This window comes from Halichoeres trimaculatus, unplaced genomic scaffold (genome assembly GCF_033239565.1).
Source record: "Halichoeres trimaculatus isolate MK-OKI-2021-1 unplaced genomic scaffold, fHalTri1.1 fHalTri1_scaffold_22, whole genome shotgun sequence".
Classification (NCBI taxonomy): domain Eukaryota; kingdom Metazoa; phylum Chordata; class Actinopteri; order Labriformes; family Labridae; genus Halichoeres; species Halichoeres trimaculatus.
The window spans coordinates 2,266,851-2,287,942 of NW_027437200.1; the positions used below are offsets into that span (position 1 = coordinate 2,266,851).

At 41.2% G+C, this 21,092-nt stretch overlaps 1 protein-coding gene across 1 annotated transcript in view; it reads left to right on the forward strand.

Annotated features, from left to right (window-relative positions):
- Nucleotides 1–8,479: 8,479 nt before the first annotated feature.
- The window catches only part of hdac8 (histone deacetylase 8), a 92,364-nt gene continuing 79,751 nt past the window's right edge, over nucleotides 8,480–21,092 (forward strand). The window contains exons 1-9 of the mRNA XM_074662192.1: nucleotides 8,480–8,897; nucleotides 8,996–9,048; nucleotides 10,024–10,154; nucleotides 12,080–12,221; nucleotides 12,323–12,435; nucleotides 13,616–13,693; nucleotides 13,786–13,894; nucleotides 16,543–16,715; nucleotides 17,220–17,314. Coding sequence (XP_074518293.1) covers nucleotides 8,784–8,897; nucleotides 8,996–9,048; nucleotides 10,024–10,154; nucleotides 12,080–12,221; nucleotides 12,323–12,435; nucleotides 13,616–13,693; nucleotides 13,786–13,894; nucleotides 16,543–16,715; nucleotides 17,220–17,314 — 1,008 coding nt within the window. The 5' untranslated portion in view covers nucleotides 8,480–8,783. The remainder of the gene's footprint in view (nucleotides 8,898–8,995; nucleotides 9,049–10,023; nucleotides 10,155–12,079; nucleotides 12,222–12,322; nucleotides 12,436–13,615; nucleotides 13,694–13,785; nucleotides 13,895–16,542; nucleotides 16,716–17,219; nucleotides 17,315–21,092) is intronic.

The window sequence follows — 21,092 nt, forward strand, 5'->3', positions numbered from 1 at the left end:
TGGTGATGTGCAGTGGGACTTTTTCAATGTTAAAAATGTGCCGTGGCTCAGAAAAGTTGACAAACACTGTACTAATTTACTGGTCTGACTCTAAAAGCCTAAAAACGTCACTCAGACCTCCATCACTAATATAAGAACATTCAAACAGATCAAATATAGACAACAGGTCGTCACATGAATATGGATCTTACATAGAAGAACAAAAACCATCCGTGTGAGCATCTCAGGCTGCAATTCAAGCTTTAAATAAAACCTGATTCAAGCGTCAGATGACTGAGCTGTAATAAAACCTGAAAATAGAGACAAGGAGGAGATGGAGGTAAATTAGATTTACACCCTCTGTCCCTAAATCCAGCTGTCTAAGTCCACAGCAACAGAGAGCTCAGAGCTTCAGACTGCAGCTATTTCACACCTTCATCCTCTTTACCACACACACTGTCCCTGTTTTCTTTTTTCTTTTTTCACCTTTAGCTTCCCTGTCTATAACATAAGTCTCATAGCAATCCCTTTCATTATCACTCCCCCACTTCAGCTCACAAACGCTTACCCAACAGAGACCCTCTGGTGTTTACTTCTCTTTATACCATCATCCCACCACAAGCCAGCTAAGGCCTGTAGTGACCTAAAGGAGACAGCCATACATACTAACACACTTATACACTGAGCTATAAACGCATCAGCAGCAGGAGTCTGTTCAAGCTTTTATGGATGATGAGAGACATTAGATGATGAAGTCATTTAGAGACTGATTTTTCTGACTGAAACACCATGGATAAGTTTGATGCAAGTGGAAACCTTCCATCTTAAAACCTCCATCTTCACAGCAGGGAGAAACACATTTACAGGCTCGTGCAAAGACAGTTTCAGTCTTAAAAGCTCATTTTTCTCTTCATACACACTTCTTTCAACTTAGGTTAGGGTTGAAGATTTTAAGGTGAAAAGTTGTGCATCATTAGGCTGTTTGGGCTGTTTGCCCGCAGCTCCAAATCTTTATCTGTGCCCAGGTTGAAGGAGGGGCCATTCACATGACAACAGTTTCAGGATAAAACGCACAAGTATTGTTGCATTTCGGCCTCTCATTGACACGGAAACAGCGTTTTATCCGACCTAAAATGGAAACTTTAGAAAATGGCCACCAGAGTGAAACTTTCCTGAACTACTGTCACCATCATGGCAGTGTAAACTTCAGAGTCTATCAATAAAATGAAGAGTGAGGTTACGTTAGCTCTGATTGGTAGATGACTGGCAGGACATAACCAGGATTCACGAACGTTACGCATTACAGACATGTCTTAGAGCACCAGGCTGTCAGCTGTGCTAAATATAAACAACTACAAAACAGTTGTCACGTTAGCCTACAGATACCGAGCCGATAGTACTACATATAGCTGGCTACTGCAATGTTTGCTTGTTGTCACGTTTCGAACGGCATCGCTATGTAACTGTACTGATAAACACCTTACCTCAGCACATTGTGTCCACTGAAAAGTTGTCTTGAACAAAGAAGTACTGATCAAAACTCCATTTAATTCCAAAACAAACACACACCTCGCTAAAAGTAATTTACAACAGTGTGCGGAGACTCCAGGCCACAAGGTGGCGAGGGAGTCCAATTAAAACAGATCCTCCTCATAGCCTTGTAAAGACTGATTCCATAACTAGGGGTACATTTCAAGTCCATGGAGTAAAGTCATAAGTTTTCATAAATATTGATTTAATTTTTACAGTGGGTCATTTGGCTGATATTTTTCTTTCATTTAATACAGAAAGTGAACAGGTTCTCTCATTTATTTCGCAAAAAAATATGTGTTGGAATTCACAGTTTTTGTGCTGTCCAATTTCTCAAATGTCAAGGTTTGCTCTAGAATATATGTTTGTGTTTGTTATTTTTAGTGTTATTTGTTCAAATTTGTCATTAAAACATGACAAAGGTTTTTTAAAAACTATTTAAATAATTAATTTAAATAAAATAATTCACTTTGTGTGCGTCTGAGAAATCTGTGTCAGCTGCGTTAACCATTGAAAAAAAACTTATAAATCAGAAATGGTTTGCTCCAGAGTCACATGACCCAAATCACTTGAGGTCCCATCTTTTTGGTGTGAACCTTGAAGAAAGTGTGTCATGTTTCAGCTCCTCCTCAACAATATTTCATCAGAATGATTGTCTGTACATGGGGCGCATTAACTGTTCATCAACTGTGTTACCAACATTTTCTGCTCTTCTTACTATAGATGTTATAAAGACCAAACTGTGAAGAAAAGGAGCAGAAATATGAGCTGATGGAGGTCAGGTGGTGCCATGATCAAGGTCTGCAGTTAGCATAAGAGACAAAACATGGAGGAAATGTGGACTGTGTTAGCATCACTGAATGTAGAGTTGTAGAGACAGGTTTCTCTCTTCTTGTCCTGTCAGCTGTGTTACTGGGATTTTTCAGCCATAATTCTTTAAATTTTGTCTAAACTGTGATAGAAATGATGAGGGACATTTCTAGAGAGCGTAGTCTGACATAGAAATGTTGAATAACTCTAAATTCAGTACAATAAGGATTTACGTCAAAAAAATAGTCACAACTTTTGTCCATAAGTTGAAAAAATTATGCACCACTTTTTTACTTAAACTTTTAAGAATTCAGAAGAGCGTAAGCCTGCCATTTAATGAATTTAGTACATTCCAGGTGTAAACCTTGCAAACAAAATTATGCGAAAAAACAGCACAGATTTTATCTTTTTTTTTTTTTTTTTTTTTTTACCTGAAATGTTCCCCTTATTATACAATCACTCTCAAATCTGTCTTTTTTTTTTTTTTTTTTTTTTTTTTTTGATCCAGATGCTCTGAATGCCTCACATAGCCAAAGAAAAACCTTTATAGCCTTGGATTTCCACACATGAAGCTCTCCACTTTACGCTCATGAACACAGTTGTCTTCTTGTTTTAGCCAAAGGGTCAGCTGGGCTTGGCGGGGTTAATACTATGGGCCTATTTCACACTTGCTAATTGTGCTGCACACACACGTGGCTGTATGAGAATGTGCTCACTTTATCTCACCAGAGACAGAAAACAAGAGTGTTTCTGCAGTTTACTAACCCATTTTTGTTCCTCTTTAACGAGAGTCTCTTATACTATTGGAATATGTGTTTTAAACTCTGAAATGAAAGAGAAACACTTGACCACCTGATGATACCATCATGACATAATCACCTGGCAGCATCTGTAAAGAGGCTTTACTCTTCAGCAGTTGAATCCCCTCATAAAAGCTCTCTGAATCCACACATGCTTTTTCCTTGTCATCTTCCCAGCAGAGGCATCTTAAGCTTCCATACCTAAAGTCAGCAACTGAGTCAAATTCAAGTGTTTCCCTGCAGCACTAGTGAGGTTAGAGACACTAAGTTTTCTCTCACTCTCACACACCCATGCACACACACACACACACACACACACACACACACACACACACACACACACACACACACACACACACACACACACACACACACACAGATTTCAGTCCTCACCGGCGGGAAGGCTTGACAGTTTCAATTCTTTTTGCAGTCTTGTCGAATGAACCAACAGCCAAATCATGAACGCCTTTAGTCTCTGGTGTTTTTCCTGCACCTGCTGAGCCCTGTGGCCGGGGAGCCCTCACCTTCTTTTCCTCCAGCATGGCCAAAAACATGCATGTGTGCAAGCAACAACCACCTCAAAACACTCCCATATCTTTCAAAAAATATGGAGGATGAACTTGAAAATGATCAACTTGAAATCCAAAGCAGGATCCTGAAATGAGGCGTTGAAATGTGAAAAAGAAGAAATTGGATAGCCAGCAAAAAGATATGTCAAACAGGAAAAGCCTTGTAGCTCCTCCAAACTGGAAAATCAAGGTGATAGATCCACTTCCCCTGGGTGATCTCTGTGTATCAAAACTGAACAATTCAGAAAGTAAACATCAGCAAAAAGAAAACAAAAAGCAAACAAGCAGTAATCCAAAAGTTCAAGTTTCCTAGATCTCATTTCTGCTTTGACTGAGTATCTTGGATTTCCTCTCAGTCCTACAGAAGCTCTGCAGGATCTGAGCTGTAAGAGACCGAAGAGCAAACCAGGAGAAATGCTGCTCAGCCCTACACCAGTCCGAGTCCCTCTGAGCCAGCAGCTGGAGCGGAGGGGGGTATGGAGGGAGAAGGAGAGAGCACGGGTGAGAGGCAGGCAAGAAAGTCTTGAGGGCATGAGAGGAAGGGAGCTCAAATAGAAACCTCTAAACCTCTACGAGATGAAGAGGAATCCCTCAATGGGAAGTGAGTTATCTTTGCAAACACAAAGCTTTTACAGTTTTTCTCAGTTGCTTTGGTTCATTTCTCAGATCAGAATTGAAATTTTCTAAACCACTTGTTCAAGCTTCTCATCATTGTGCCACTAGTGCACTTAAAAAAAGCAGTTTCTCATTTCTTGAATAAGTTACAAACACTTAGGAACATCCATGCACATGATTCTGTACAATTCTCTGCTGATTCCTTTATTATCAGCTGCTTATGTTGATCAAAATGGATTATCATTGGTCTCTGTTGAACAATCTCACCCCCAAAACATTTAGGGCTCTAATTTCGTGGCCCAGCGCAGGGGGCGCAAGCCTGGCACAACCTGCGCAGTGTAAATTTTGTGAAGCGCACCACCGTGCGCTGCCAATTTGACAATTTGGTAGACCATCTGCGCAGAGATGGGTGTGACGGCGCGCCAGGAGGAGTTGACGGCGCACCAGGGGGAGGTGTCAGCAGATTCATGTTGGCACAGTGACAATTTCGTGCCAAAAAAGTGCGCTGAAAGCTCGCCAGCTCCAACCTGGTCTATTCTCAGCGCAAAGCAGAGCGCACCCTCCGCAGCTGTAATTTGGTGACAGGCACACATGTGCACACATGTCAACAAAGCCTCAGAGGCAGGTTCCCAGAGTGTCAGGCACATTTTAATGCAGTAAACAATCACAGCAATCACTATTTAATGTAACCGTCTGAACCAGCATATACATTTATATCTATATTAACTGTCCCGTCACATCTGATGTCAGATTAAAGCCGTTTGTCATAATGGAAAGTTAACCTGACGGCAGCTGGAAGTTTGATGCACATCTTACAATTAAACAATAAACAGCCTTAACATCTGATACTGAGTATATATCTGGTTCTCTCATTTCATTTAATTCAAAGAAAAGAGGGAGAGAAAAGACGAAGAAAAAAGAGATAAAATAAATGTATGTCACTCAGGATTTACCCGTGATTTCCCATATTTCTCTGTTTTAGTCTTTATTTTTAACGTGATCTAAAAAGATGGAGTACATTATTGTAAGGAGGATGAGGTGGAGACACCGAGAGAGTATACAGTATATCACCAAAGGCTCTGCTATTTGGCGATGACAAACCAGGAGTGCAGGTGGATCAAAAGTATTCTGAATGGATAAGCCAGCTGTGTAACTGTCTCTTCATTTTGTTCTCCTATTAATGACAAAGGAACAGATTACATCTGTCCTGGGAGCTGGCCCACACGGTGACGCGCTTTGTGTCCTCCGTTGCGCCCCGCTGTCCATTCTCCTGCTGCAGGGACAGCGGCTCTGACTGCTACTGGGTCTTCCCAGACACTGTTTTCGCGGTGCTGGGGATCACTCAGACCAATCAGACGCTGCGCTTCAGCCGCAGGGCATTTAAAGGCGAGGAGAGGCGCTCATTTGATTGGTGAAAACAGCGCTCGGCTGTGTTAAACCCACTCGCGACTTTCTTTCTCCCTCTCTGCCATTTGCGCGGAGGGAGGCCTCTGCGCCTTGACTGCGCCTCTCCTGGCACTGCAGAAAACTTGCAAAGTGCACCGGTCATGCCCTGTCCACGTGGGGAAGGCCGGTGCAGGGCAGGTGCACCTGAGCTTGTGCCTGGTCTACGAAATTAGAGCCCTTAGTCAGTAGTTCATTGCATATGACTTTATATGCAAAAAGGTTGAATAAGTTAGCATAACATTTAAAGCATCTTTCCACACAATTCCAGTAGACTGTTTTTCTAAATCTTTCTGGATTGGTTAATTTTTCCCTGGTCAATCTTGACTTTCTCTAACAAATGGAAATGTGTGAAGCATCAGATCAACCAATGATCAACCAGTTTTCTAAAATAGCTCAAAGGTGCATGAACCATCAACTGGTAAGAATGTCTGTGTACTTTCCTCTGTACAGACAGTGGAAACACATTTCCTGTAAAGGACAATAAAGATCTATCAGACTCATGGACCATGTTCTCAATCACCAGCTTACAATGGCTGAGGTTGGTTGAAGGATGCAGCCAAAAGCTGGGTGAACAACTAGTCTTCAAGCATTCCGACGTTTTGTGGACAGAGAAGATCTTTGTTGTGATTTGAGAAATGTACCAAAGCCACTGTGAAAAACTGTAATGGTATTACAGTAGCAACACTAACACAAACTAGCAATGCTCGAAGGGGTCCACAGTTCAAACCCATAGCACAGAGCCATCTACCCCCAGTGAACACAGGACCTGTCTCACAGCCCACACCTCCTTAAACACATCAAATTGTTAGTCAGCTTGAAGACAGTGCACTCAACTCTCAGACGGGCTGCCACCAAACCTCCCAGACAGCGAACTGAATCACAGCCTTCACCACACAATTCATTCTTTCAGCTTTTGCAGATAGCCAGCTTGGCACTTGCAAAAATGAAATTAAAGCCAGCGTTTGTTTTTTCATGGGGGTTTACTTTGGTCCAAAGACAAAAAAGAGAAAAAGTAAAGACCTCTCTCAAACACCCCACCCACTCCCACAACATTTTAAAAAGAGCAGCTTGTCGGGGACAGACACTACTAAGTGGTCTAATGTCTCCATTCCTGGACAGAAGGGACAGCCCTCCCCAGTGCTTGGGTTCAGGTAAGCTATGTATCTGCTCGTAGCTAAAGCTCCATGTATAATCCTCTGCCAGATGTCAGCCATACGTTTCTCTACAGGAGGCTTATACAGGACCCCCCTGTTACCTCTACGGGAAGAGTCTGGGCCAAAAACCTCAGTCCATTTGGACTCTGACTCCTGTCAGAGATCGGATATTCAAAGTTTTCACGCAGCTTTGTTAAAGCTGCTTCCCTCCACAGGAGCTAAAAGAACCCAGAGCTGGAGTTCTAACTTTAACTAAGAGTTAAAGGTAGCCGTCCTCCTCTCTCCACTCCCCAACAGCAGGACCAACACTTAAGGAAGGGAAAACGTAATCACATCCTCCCCTCCACTGGGCCGATAGACTTTGATCATGAGCAAAAACCTGACAGTGACTGGAGCACTTCATCTACCAGGCCCTGCAGAACTCTGAAAAAGAAAGACCATATCCCTGTCCCTGTAGACAGTCTCTCAAGCTGTGAGGTGGCCCAGCTTCACAATACCTGCTTCAATAAAACCATTCTGTGGGGATACAGAGGAAAACACAGTGTCAGGAAGCATTCCTGAAAGAAAGAAAGAAAGAAAGAAAGAAAGAAAGAAAGAAAGAAAGAAAGAAAGAAAGAAAGAAAGAAAGAAAGAAAGAAAGAAAGAAAGAAACCTTTATTTACAAAAAATATTTTCAGTGTACAAAATTACATCTATTAATTCATTAATGAATATCATAATTTGAATACTCTCAGACTTTTATAAAATTAGGATTAAAGCAGAGCCTCTCTTCAACAACAGAACAAAGAGCTGAAATACAACACCACTGAGACACAAACTCATCTGGATTCCTCATGAAGGAATAAAACCTGAAGTCCACTGTGACCCTGGCTCTGACCAAGGACACAAATCTTTGCAGCAACTTTTTCCCTTGAACACCATTAATGACATTTTTTTTCTGCTTGTATAAATGGTCAGTTTGGCTTGTCCCTCAAAAAAATTAAATAGCTGCCACTTTTTTTTTTTTTTTTTTTGCATGTTTCTTATTATATCCTGCACCAGAGATAAAAGCAGTTTCAGACAAGGGCTCACCACAGTTCTCAAAAACACTCTTTGGAACAAACAGTCTTTTACAGTCCAGGAAATGAATAAAACACAATCTCTGGTTCCTCACAGAAAAAAACATGTAGCCTACTGGACACCACAGGGTTTTGGAAACAAAACATTAACAGCTAGCGCCCCCTGCAGTATTCTCCACTGCAGGTCACCTGTCCTTTTGTTTGAAGATCTATGTAATGGATATTAACCATTTTCTTTTTTTTACTTCTTTGGTTGCATTGTACTCATTCTCAAATTACAATAAAATTACCAGCGCAAAATTAATGAAATTTGTTTATGTGTTACTAAAATTTGAACTGACTCTGAGACTGTGAAACTTAACTTTAATGTTAAGTATAGTTTAATATTGCATTCAAAGTGTTAATTTATCTATAACATCTGTTTATTGTAACTTTACAATAATACTTTCAGGAGAAAGACTGCAAATCCCAGAATGCTCCTCGCGTCGCCTGCGTTCCCGCTTTATAAAGTGTCCGCGAGCAGGAACGTTAGTCGTAACTGTTTTACAGCGGTTTTCGTGGTTGGAATTGACCGAAACTGATGCAAATCACATTGTGTAAAACATAAAAAGTTATGCACATGATTTATGTGAAACTATCTCTTAATAAATGTAGACATAACTCCTTCAGAGCGGTGAAACCAGGCCCGGGCCGGCTTTACAAAGGGGGAACGATAACGGTGTAACACCAGACTTACCAGAAGACACCTCTCTCATCTTTTCTCTGTGAATTTTATGATTTTGTTCATTTTTTCGTCTTTAATCTAAATCCTATCTGCTGTAAATGAGCCACAAAGGAGACAGCGACGATGACAGCTGCAGTAAACGGAGAGTTGTGTATATCTACAGCCCGGAGTACATCGAGACCTGTGACAGTTTATCTAAAGTCCCAAACCGGGTGAGTTGGACTGGATGAGGGGGTAGTTCATCTCTGTTTAGCCCTGCTTTATTGATGTTGTTCTTCAACCTGCTTTTATTCATTGCTGTCATTTACAGGCAAGTATGGTGCACTCATTAATAGAAGCCTATGGACTTCTGAAACATATGAGGTGAGTTGTAGTAATCACATAATGGTATTAATTGATCGAAAAGTGCATAAAATGATGTTATAACACATCTCTTGTAGAGAATGAAAATTATTCTGGACGCTTTTCTAACTTTGTAAACGACAATTTAATCAAAATATTTTTGAAGTTGATATTTTATGGGATTATAAATGTGTAAACGTGTGACACTACCATGTGAGGCTACGAACTCACAAACTAACGATCCATTATAGAGTAAAAATTCCCTGTATAGCAATTCTTTCTAAAGTCCTTTCTGGCATAGTGCTAAATTAACTGTAATATACAAACCATGCACATTTTTTTTACCTAAAAGAAGGCAAACGCTGATCCTTTCGCTCAGATTGAGTGCCAAAGTTGACATCTTTATCCAGATTTTGCTGTACATTTTTTTAATACTGTGTTTTTGATAAAGTGACACTTATGATGAATGAACTTGTTCTTAATAGGTATGGGTGCCAAATTTGGTACTTTTATAAATACTGACCGAATTCTGTCAAAAGTACTGAGTACTGATTCACATAAAATGAAAAGGTACCATGTTTAGGTACCTAAACGCATCCCTATGACTGTGAGGGAGCGGAAGAGTAGGTTATATTTCATGCTGGACAGGAACACAGTATTGCAAGGTTATATATTAAAGAATAAATATGTTAAATGGAAAAAAATGTTTTACTATATAACCAATGTAAGTTTTTTTTAACCACATAAACATAAAAAAGCACTAAAAATTGGTATCATTGAGCACTGATACTGATTGCCAGATACCCGTCATCTGTGAAAGGTCCCCATCCCTAGTTCTTAATGCTTTCCATAAATCTATTCTGTGTATTGATGTCATAGACTCTCAGTTTGCTGATGTATTTTTTTAGCACTGTGAAAGAGTTGCCACCATCTGTACACACATGTATCATCCTTTATTTGACAGCTCATGTTTGATTTATTTTGTTCTCTTCCCAGCATTGTTAAACCCACCCTGGCCACCATCGAGGAGATGGCCAAGTTTCACACTGACTCATACCTGGAGCATCTTCACAAGATCAGCCAGGATGGAGACAATGATGACCCGCAGTCAGTAGACTTCGGCCTGGGTACGAACGACAAAGAATTTGAGTTCCTGACATGTTGTTAGTTCCTGTTACCTCTGTTTATGTAAGAATCCAGTCCACATTGCAAATTCAAGGTTTTCTTTCCTCATAGAGAAGATTTTTCAGCATTTTTCCTGTGTAGTTTCCTAAAACTGACAAATGATTCAAAGTTCTGAGTAATTTCATCAGTCTTTACAACACAACATGGAAATGGAGGGGGGAAATGAAATACAGACCTGGTCAAAATCTTAAGACCAGTTGAAAAATTGCTAGAACATGCATTTTGCACATTTGAACCTTAATGAGGTTTTAAGTAGAGCTACAATATGCAAAAGCAAGAAGGGGGAGTGTGACAAAAACATTTGGAACTTTAATTAAAAAAAAAAAAAAAAAGGTTGTTTGTCACCTGATCAAAAGTTTAAGACTACAGGCTATTAAAGCCAAAATCTGCTCAAAATGTTGATTTTCTGTCAGGCATTCACACAGTCATCCCCTCCTGATGGCTAAAGCTAAGAAGCTGTCTCTTCTTCAACATGGTCAGATCGTCAAGCTGCATCAGCAAGGCCTCTCACAGCGTGCCATTGCTGCTGAGGTTGGATGCAGTAAGACAGTCATTCTACATTTTTGAAAGATCCTGAGCATTATGGAACAAAAAAGTCAAGTGGTAGACCCAAAAAACTACACCCGGGCTGAGCCGGAGGATCTGATTGGCTGTCTGTCAAGACCCAAATTAAGACCCTTACTGGAGCCAACTGCAGCACAATAATTATCAGACGACATCGGAGGGAAAAGGGTTTCAAAAACAAAAATCAAATTCAAAGACCTTGTCCCCTGCAATGCCACGAAACTGCCCGTTCAGAGTTTTCCAGGGAGCATCAAACATGGGACACTGAAAGGTGGAGAAAGTTTGATTCTCTGAGGAGAAAAAATGTAACCCTGATAGTCCTGATGGCTTCAACGTTACTGACATGATGAGGAGATTCACCTGAGATGTTTTCTACCCGGCACAGTGGAGGGGGTCCATCATGATCTGGGGCTTTTTCATTCAGTGAACACTGGAGCTTCAGGTGGAGCAGGGTGGTCAAACAGCGGCTGGTTACGTGCAGATGTTAGCGGGCCTCCTTCATGACTGAGGGCTCTGGTCTGTGTGGTAACAGCTGTTTTTTTCAACAGGACAACGCTGCAGCTCACAATGCTGGCTTGATGAAGGACTCCTTGTTTCCAATAAATTACATTTTCAAAGTGCTTTTTGTCACACTCTCCCTTCTTGCTTTTTGAATATTGTAGCTCTACTTAAAACCTCATTAAGACCCACATGTGCAAAAGGTCAAATCTAGCAGTTTTTTAACTGGTCATAAGACTCTGATCAGGACTGTATAGGAACTTCTTTGGAAGTGAGTTGCAGTTTTTTGTCAGCAGGGGGCACCATAACACAAGCTAAAGAGGTGTATCTCTCTACAACAGAGTACTTCAAAGCTTTTTAATCCACTTTACTAGACACAACTTTGCTGCCCTCTTCTTTTCTTTGTTTACTTTGCTTACAATAGGTTAGAATAAATAAAACAGGAGGCATTTTAACCCTGAGATGACTCGTATTTCATCTCAGCTGTTTTGGATTCCTTCAGAGTTTACATTTCTGACTGTGGACTTATTCTGAAGTTCACCTCCCGTGTTTTCATTTCCATACCTCCGTCATTCTCACCCTCGACTCATCCCTCTGCTGCTTCCTCCTTTTGTTCTGCACGCCTCTTTCTGTTCCACCTTTTCCTGCTGCTCTTCTCTTCATCCATCCGTTTATTTTACTACACTCTCCATTGTTTTGGCGTCCATCATTTGAGTCCCACTTTCCACAGACACACGTCCTGCCATATCTGTCTGAGTGGTTCAAAGCAGCTCTGTTTGAAGAGAAATGGTTCCTCTGCCTCCAGGTTATGACTGCCCGGTGGTGGAGGGCATTTATGATTATGCAGCAGCTGTAGGGGGCGCCACGCTGACTGGAGCTCAGTGTTTGATTGACCAAAAGTGTGATGTTGCCGTCAACTGGGCGGGAGGGTGGCACCATGCCAAGAAGTAAGATGAAAGCACTTAACATTTCAGTGATAACAGTAACATTTCAGTGAAGTATCACATCAAATATGAACTTATTCCTATTGTTTTATCTTTTTCTGAAGGGACGAGGCGTCAGGTTTCTGTTACGTGAACGATGCCGTGTTGGGAATCCTCAGACTGAGGGAGAAATACGAGAGAGTCCTTTACGTAGACGTTGACCTGCATCACGGAGACGGTGAGATAGAAGTCTTTCAGCATTAATATCCTCATCCTCTTAAAATAATGGCCTAAGTCATTTTTTTTTTGTTTTTGGGAAAACAGAAAAAACTTTACCAAATACAGAGCACATGATATTTATTAATCATTTCAATCAAAAAGGCCTTCGCAGTGGATGACAGTATACATGTAGAGATAATTGTGTGTCAGTCATGTAACATTTAAGAATACAGTGACTAAGGCCAATTTCTCAAACATTCTACTCTGATTTAGTCAACTTTAAACCTGACTTAAACTGCTTTTTCATTCCATAAAGCAAACTCCAGACTAAAATTACCCTGAGTTAAATGAAACAAACTTCAGGTAAATCAAACTGGTCAGGAGGCAGTCCATTTCCTCTCTTCTTCAGGTCTTCTTTGCTGTTTTTTATTGAGCTTAACCCATTTCCATTATCCAGTTTCACAACTTTTTATAACCTGACCATTAACTGTCCTTTAATTCCATAAAGCAAACTCAAAACATAAATAACTCTAACCTAAACTGAACAAACGTCAGGTCAATCATACGCTGAGTTGGCATACTCGTACATCTCCTACCAAAAAGCAAAAAACTTCTCATTAATTTAAAACTTTGAGGGGTGTTATTGCCTTGTGCTCATTTTTGTTTGGTTACAGAAGTAAGTGCGCTAGCCAGGAATAGGTAGCTAGCTAGAAGAAGCTAAAGTTGTTGTTAAACTTTAACTTGTGAAATTTAGACTAGATAACTACACAACATTATACCCTTGCTTTTATGATAGTGAACCTTATCACTCACCAGTGGAAACTGAATCAAGAATCACGTTTACAGCTTCTTCTGCTTTAAAGATTCTGTTGGCCAAGTTACACATTTTATTCTTATTATTCCAAAGCTTTAGCCTTTGACTTAGGCTATTGATAAAATGGCCTAAGTCACCCTCTTGACATAAGCCAAGTCCTGTAGGGCACAAAGAGCAAGGTCCTTTTAGCTGAAGATTTAAGTGATTTTACCAGAGATGGCCAGAATTATCAAGAGATGATTGAGGATAAAAACTATTTTAAAAAAAAAAGACTGAGGCCATTTTTTAATAGGGTAAGGATATGTGAAGATGAACTGTTAGCTGAATCTTTTCTTCATTATTTTCTTAATTACCCCCCCCCCCCTCCTCCTCCTCCTCCAAGCAGGTGTTGAAGACGCCTTCAGCTTCACATCCAAAGTCATGACCGTCTCCCTGCACAAGTTCTCACCTGGATTCTTCCCAGGTCTGTCTTTCCAAACAGTCATTCTGTGATGTATTTGACTTCATCATAAGACAGTTAGAGATGAGTTTGTGTGCGTTTGTGTGTGTTTTCAGGTACGGGGGACCTGTGTGACACCGGGCTGGGGAAAGGCAGATGGTACGCTGTGAATGTCCCGCTGGAGGACGGCATCAAGGATGACAGATACTACCAGATTTTCACCAGGTAGAAGAAACTCTCTCACACACACACACACACACACACACACACACACACACACACACACACACACACACACACACACACACACACACACACACACACACACACACACACACACACACACACTCTCAGAGTATAGTGTAGGGAGTTCCTCTTGGAGATCCCTGAGAATAAAGTTGTGTTTTCCTTCTCGTGCCTCCTCCCCTCCCAGAGATCAGGAGTCAGGGTCAGATAGAGAGCGGTGCCTTGGAGCTGACGCGCTCTCAGCAGTTTTTGAAGGACCCTTCAGGAGGGGACTCTTCCCAACATGAGGGACTTAACTCTGATTTTCCACCCCTCAGAAATGAAAGCCAGGGGTCCATATGTTTGACATGTTAGTGTCAGTGTCTGTGGAGTGTGTCCCAGAGAACCAGACAGTCAGTGAGAAAAATCCTACACAGATTGTAAAAGCAGTCATTTTGAAACATGAAACTTCTCTGACTCCTGTCGTGATTGTTTCTGAAGCTGTAAAAACTCTGAGAAGTAAAATCAAATTTTAACCAAGGTGAAGCAGAGACCTGTCAGCATAACACCAACAGCAGTTAGTGGACACAGGCCCTCATTATCAAAGAGGATGAGGGACACTTTGAAAAAAGTGTTTTTTAGAGATTTGACGTTCCCCACAGAACTATGACCTTAAGCTTTTCAATCTGAAAAAAAAGTCAATATTCTAGGATAAAAGTCAGAACTCTAAGGCAAGAAATGTGTATTTTTTAGGTGATTTACTATTTTTCCTTGATATTATGACTTTCATCTCAAATTCAATTGAAAAATTAAAGTCAGTGCTGAGGCAGACGAACAGTTTTGTTGAAATCTTTTTTTTTTTAACCATTATTTAGGATTAAAGTTAGAGAGATGATTTATTTGTTGGAATTCTTATTTTAATCTCAGAATACTTTGTTTTTTTCCTTAGATATGTGAGATTAAGTTCAGAACTCTAAAAAATTAAATCTGAAGTAAAGAAAAAGAATCTAAGTTCCAGTTCCAGAGTTAAGCCGTAATCCAAGAATTTAGATATTACTTTCTCAATTTAGAGAGTTCGTCAGAGTTCGTCAATAAAGAAATCTGAACTCCAACTTTGATCTCAAAATACTGAGAGAATCATCTCAATTCTTAGAACACATCAAAATATCAGGGAAATCCTATAGGTTTTCCTTAGGGTTCCAACTTTAATCCAAGAATCAGATGCTTTTTTCTCAGTTTGGGAGATTAAAGTCAGAGTTCTAAAAAATTAAGAAAATCTAAATTTCACAAAACGAAATCAACAAATGTGAAGAATTGAATTGTTTTCGTCTTATGAATCTAGTTTTAATCCCAGAATCAAGTTTTTTTTTTCTGGGATTTTGTGGATTAAAGTTACATTTCTGGTGGGAAAAAGCCTGAATTCGACTTTAGTGAACCTGTTTTGCAGCACTGTACAAGACTGGTGCAAACAAACTTTTACTGTTTTTTATATGATAACAATGAAGCATCTCTATCTAACTATCTATCTATCTATCTATCTATCTATCTATCTATCTATCTATCTATCTATCTATCTATCTATCTATCTATCTATCTATCTATCTATCTATCTATCTATCTATCTATCTATCTATCTATCGTTCTATCATTCTATCTATCGTTCTATCTATCGTTCTATCGTTCTATTGTTCTATCTATCGTTCTATCTATCTATCTATCTATCTATCTATCTATCTATCTATCGTTCTATCGTTCTATCTATCGTTCTATCTATCGTTCTATCGTTCTATTGTTCTATCTATCGTTCTATCTATCGTTCTATTATCTAATTAACAGATTGTCAGATCGTAGGGCTGGACCATATGGCAAAAATTGTACATATTTTTTTAGGATTATGACAGAATCTCTGTAAATATATATATTTATGTATTCCATGATTGTGTCACCAGTAGTTTGGTAGTTTTATAATAGTAAATAATGTGTAATATAATATTCTGGATATGAAGAATAAGGGTGGTGATAGTAAGAGCCTGCAGCGCACAGAACCAAGAGTCAAACGTGTCAGTGAAGAGGGATCATGGATGAACATCTGAAAAAATTTTCAATGACACAGGATGTAAGGAGGCGACAGAGTTGTAACTGTAACAGGTTGAGCGACCAGGGTGCACTGAGGGCAAAGGGAGCAGATAACCTGCATAGAGAGTGCGTGGCAGGGGAGTAACGTGACATGACAGTATACTGGTGCTCTTAAAATCCATTTCGTCATGGAGTTGGCAGACGGTGTGTCATAGACACCGGTTTACCACCCAGCACCATCAGAACTCTGAAACAATAGTAAATTTCTATCCTATTCCCTAATAAAGGCCTGTTTCCACCAACTGCAGTTTGTCTGTTTCCATTAAAATCAGTTCAGCTCAGTTTCTCCTGAGCTGAGCATCCTAAACACAGAAACTCACTCTGCCCCCAGCTGGAATTATCAACCCCACACCAGTTAATGCCACCTGTCAGTCACTAAGCCACAACCAGGAGAGGAAGGACTTTTAGTTAGTCAGAGGAGGATTCATCCATTCACCCATCCTGCCCTCCTGTTTTCTCTGTGAAGTTGCTTTAGTACCGCAAATCTGACTGCGTTTCATCTTGTTTTGCAGCGTGATGCAAGAAGTGCTCGCACACTTTAACCCCGAGGCAGTAGTGATGCAGCTGGGCGCCGACACCATGGCGGGTGACCCCATGTGCTCCTTCAATATGACCCCTGTGGGGGTAGGCAAGTGTCTGCAGTACGTCTTAGGCTGGCAGCTACCTACACTGCTGCTGGGAGGAGGTAAACACACACACCTCCAAGTGTGTTTATTATTCTGCTGTTTGTTTGAAGCATGTGTGTGTCTGTGTGGGAAATTTGGATATGAGTGTGTAAAAGTGTGTATTGATCTACTTAGACACTCTCTCACACACACACTGCACGTTGATCCAGGACCCTCAGTCCTCGGCCAGATGATAGCTCCTACTTCTGGGACACAATGAAGCCATTTTCCTCCACTACAATCGCTCCTCTCTGTCTCCCTCTGCTCCGTCTCTCTGCCACAGACTGCCTCTCTGTCAGATCCTCTTTTATTTCTCCTTTTGTCCCTTCATTGATTTCATCCAGAAGTCAAACCTTCAAGCTAAACCTTCCTTCTTTCTGTCAGACAAAGTGGTTTCAGTTCGTCAGAGGTCCAGCTGATTTGTTCAGTTGGTTGTGAATCAAATGGTCTTTCAGTCGTCTCCTGAAATTCTCTGAGCTTTTCTGAAACATGAAAACTGTGTTTGTGTTCCTCGTTGTCATCAGGAGGTTATAACCTGGCCAACACGGCTCGCTGTTGGACCTACCTGACGGCGGCCGTGCTGGGAAAGACTCTCTCCTCTGAGATACCGGACCATGAGGTATGACAACACACACACACTCTTACGTGAACACAAACGTGCTCATTCATCAGACCAACACACACTTACTAGAACACAAACACACCCCCTTGTGTTCACCGTCTGCTGAGTCATTCCTTCTAATCAAAGATGGCTGCTGCTTCTCAATAAAGGGGTTTGTCTTCAGGTGAGTCAGACCCTGTGTGTGTGTGTGTTTATAAGAGAAAGAGAGAAGGGTACGAGTGTTGACAGTTTCTCTCAGCCTTCTTCGTCTCACACAGAGTCCTCTTTCTGCCTTTTCTTTTTAATAAGGGTGAATCTTACTCAGAAAATTACCGATTGGTTTCAGTTTATCTCAATCTGAAAACGGTGTTTATTTCCTGAAGAACATAGCTAAAGTACAACACTTTCTCTCAAGTGGCCTTAATCAAATGCAGGATCAGTTATTCTAATGCTCTTCTTTCTGCTCTTTTAAAGAACAATATCTAAATGCATCAGCTGCTTCAAAATCCCACTGCCAGGTTGGAATAAATGGAATAAATACAATTTTTATTTTAACCCTAGAAGATGGAGCTAGAAACACTGCAGTGATTGGTGGAAAGAATCATCATTTCCTGTGTGACAGCTGTATTAAAGAACAACACATGACCCTGACATCGCTCCCTAGAAATGTCCCTCATCATTTATATCACAGTGAAGCCAAAATTTAAAAAAATTATGACTCAAAAATCCCAGTAACCAGCTGACAGGACAAGAAGAGAGAAACCTGTCTCTACAACTCTACATTTAGTGATGCTAACACAGTCCACATTTCCTCCATGTTTTGTCTCTTGTGCTAACTGCAGACCTTGATCATGCCACCACCTGACCTCCATCAGCTCATATTTCTGCTCCTTTTCTTCACAGTTTGCTCTTTATAACATCTATAGTAAGAAGAGCAGAAAATGTTGGTAACACAGTTGATGAACAGTTAATGCGCCCCATGTACAGACAATCATTCTGATGAAATATTGATGAGGAGGAGCTGAAACATGACACACTTTCTTCAAGGTTCCCACCAAAAAGGATGGGACCTCAGCTGATTTGGGTCATGCGACTTTGGAGCAAACCATTGCTGATTTATAGGGTTTTCTTCAATGAGTAACACAGTTGACAGATTTCTCAGACACACACAAAGTAAATTATTTTATCTAAATTAATTATCTAAATAGTTTTGAAAACACCTTTGTCATGTTTTAATGATTATTTTGAACAAAAATAGCAAAAATAACAAACACAAGCATGTATTCTAGTGTTGATTTTGAAGAATAAACATGACATTTGAGAAATGGGACAGAAATTGTAAATTCCAACACATGATTTGCACTTTTTGCTAATTTGGTAAAAGATACATCCTCGGATGTGCTGGGACACATCATCAGTGATGTACCTGAGATCATCAGACATTTCTGGTCTTTCAACATCAGATGTCCTCCCTCAGGTGACCCAGCCAGTGTTGATCAGACCCAGGCTTGTGTCCCAGCAGCACTGGTCCACTGATCTCTCCTCCTGATCCAAAGCCATCTGGAGGCTCTCTCTGCTGCCTCCATGGTTTTCTTTATGGTTCTCCTTGTTGCGGTCCCTGTGATGCCCAGCAGAGAGTAAACTTTGCACAGAGAATGACCAGCGAAGCCTCTGCACCCCACTTCGATGGGCTTGCAGCGTGCACTCCTTGCAGCCCCTTGCCTTGCACTGCTCCACCAGCTCCTGGTGCTTGGAACGCTTCTTTTCATTCCCCTCCTCAATGCAGTCCTCCCAGGACACTGTCAGCTCTATCAGTAGGACTTGCCTTGAAGAGACCAAGGAAAGCACGATGTCTTCAGCTGCTTGCCTGAGTCTACCCTCAGGTCCCAGTCTGATGCTGACTGGAGGAGGCTGGTTGCTGCTTTGGGCTGTGGTTTGGGCTGCACTCCAGCTTTGACAAAGGCGATGCTCCTGTTGTCAAGTTCAAGTGAGTTCCTGAGCTGGAGATGGCTTCAGCAGCTGCCTTCAACACTTGGTCATGACGCCAGCGATAGCGGCCCTCCACCAGTGCTTTTGGGCAACTGCTGAGGATGTGCTCAAGTGAACCTCTCCCAGCACATAGCCAGTATGCTGGCGAGTTGCTCTTGCCCCAGAGATGGAGATTTGCAGGGCTGGGTAGAACATTGTACACAGCCAGGACCATGAACTTGATGCATTGGGGTTCTGCGGGCTAGATCTCTGCCCAGGACACTCTCCTGTCAAGTGCTCCCTCCCACCTCATCCAAGCTCACTGCTGTTGCATGCCCACCACCCTCCTGCTTCATTGTTCCTTGACTCCTGCCCGCACCTCCTGAATGATGCGCTTCTAGCGGTAGCAGCAAAGTTTGGCAGCTCTCTGTTATTACTCTGCTTTTTTAGCTATATTTTTATCTTTAATTGTTTCTTTTGCTAATTTTTGCTCAATACTGGACTTTTTTGACAACAACTCATGGATATGTCTGCTGGAAGGAGAGTTTATTCAAGAGAGGAGCTTCTTGCATTACGATGGAGCAAATCTGGAGGACATCACCCTATTCCTGCTGAGATAAAGAAGCCTTTCCGAGGATGTCGTGCTGGTGCAAAGTTAAAGGCCAGGAGATGGAGATACAAGCCCTTTCTTCCTTCAGTCATCATGGGGAATGTCAACTCTCTGCCCAACAAAAAGGATGAACTAGAGATACTGGTGAAGACACAAAATGTATACCGTGAGTGCAGCCTCATGTGCTTTACTGAGACCTGGTTGAATCAAAACATCTCTGATTCCTGTGTGGATATCCCTGGCTTCACGCTGATACGTCTGGACAGAGACACCAAAGCTAGTGGCAAGTCAAAAGGTGGAGGACTGGTTTTATACATCAATCAGAGATGGTGTAATCCTGATCATACTACAGTCAAGGCGAAGATGTGTTCTCCGGACATTGAACTGTTGGCAGTTGGGATGAGGCCATATTACCTTCCCAGAGAATTCAGTCATATAATTAAAGCTGCAAGCAGCATTAGACGGGTCCTCGGGCTCCTGCCGGTTTTCCCTCCAATATGTCCATCAAAATGAGAGGAACATTTCGGTGTTGGTTTCATCTCTCTACGACCTTCCTAGCCCCAGTTAGGGCTGTTTTGGTGTGCATAGGTGGAAGTGAGCCTTGTGGTTCTGAGAGAATATTATGGGATGTTGGGGACTCAGTTGATACCATGGCAACGTATCCTCTGCTGTGCTGAATGACATCACCTGCTGCATGCTTGGAGTTCTAATTAGCGTGACAGAACCCCAAACAGAGTGGAGACTGAGAGTTTATCAGGCATGTAATGTAAAGAAGTCCTCAGAGAGTCCCCAATTTTATCCCAATCTGTGTCAAAAATATCGTATTTGATAGAAGAGCTTGTCAGGAATCCATTTTTGGCATTTTTAAAGCTGTACGAGTTATACTTTTTTGTCTAGAAGCCCAAATGCGTCACAAAAACGCTGGAAAAGCGCTGGAAAAGTGCTAGAAATGGATTTTTTATTTATGAGAAACGTCCGAACTACTTGTCCTGTAGGTCACAATGTTGGCTTAATCTGTGTAAAAATATCATATGGTTGTAGACAATTTTGTCAGGAATCCAACCATGTAATTTTTAAAGCTCTATGACTAGTAGTTTTTTGTCTAGAGGCCCAAATGCGGCACTAGTAGAATGTGTGTTTTGACCTGAAATCTCTTCTCCTCATCTGCTAACATGGAGAAATCCTAAATCGGCCAAAAGCGGTCGGCGGCTTTGAGGG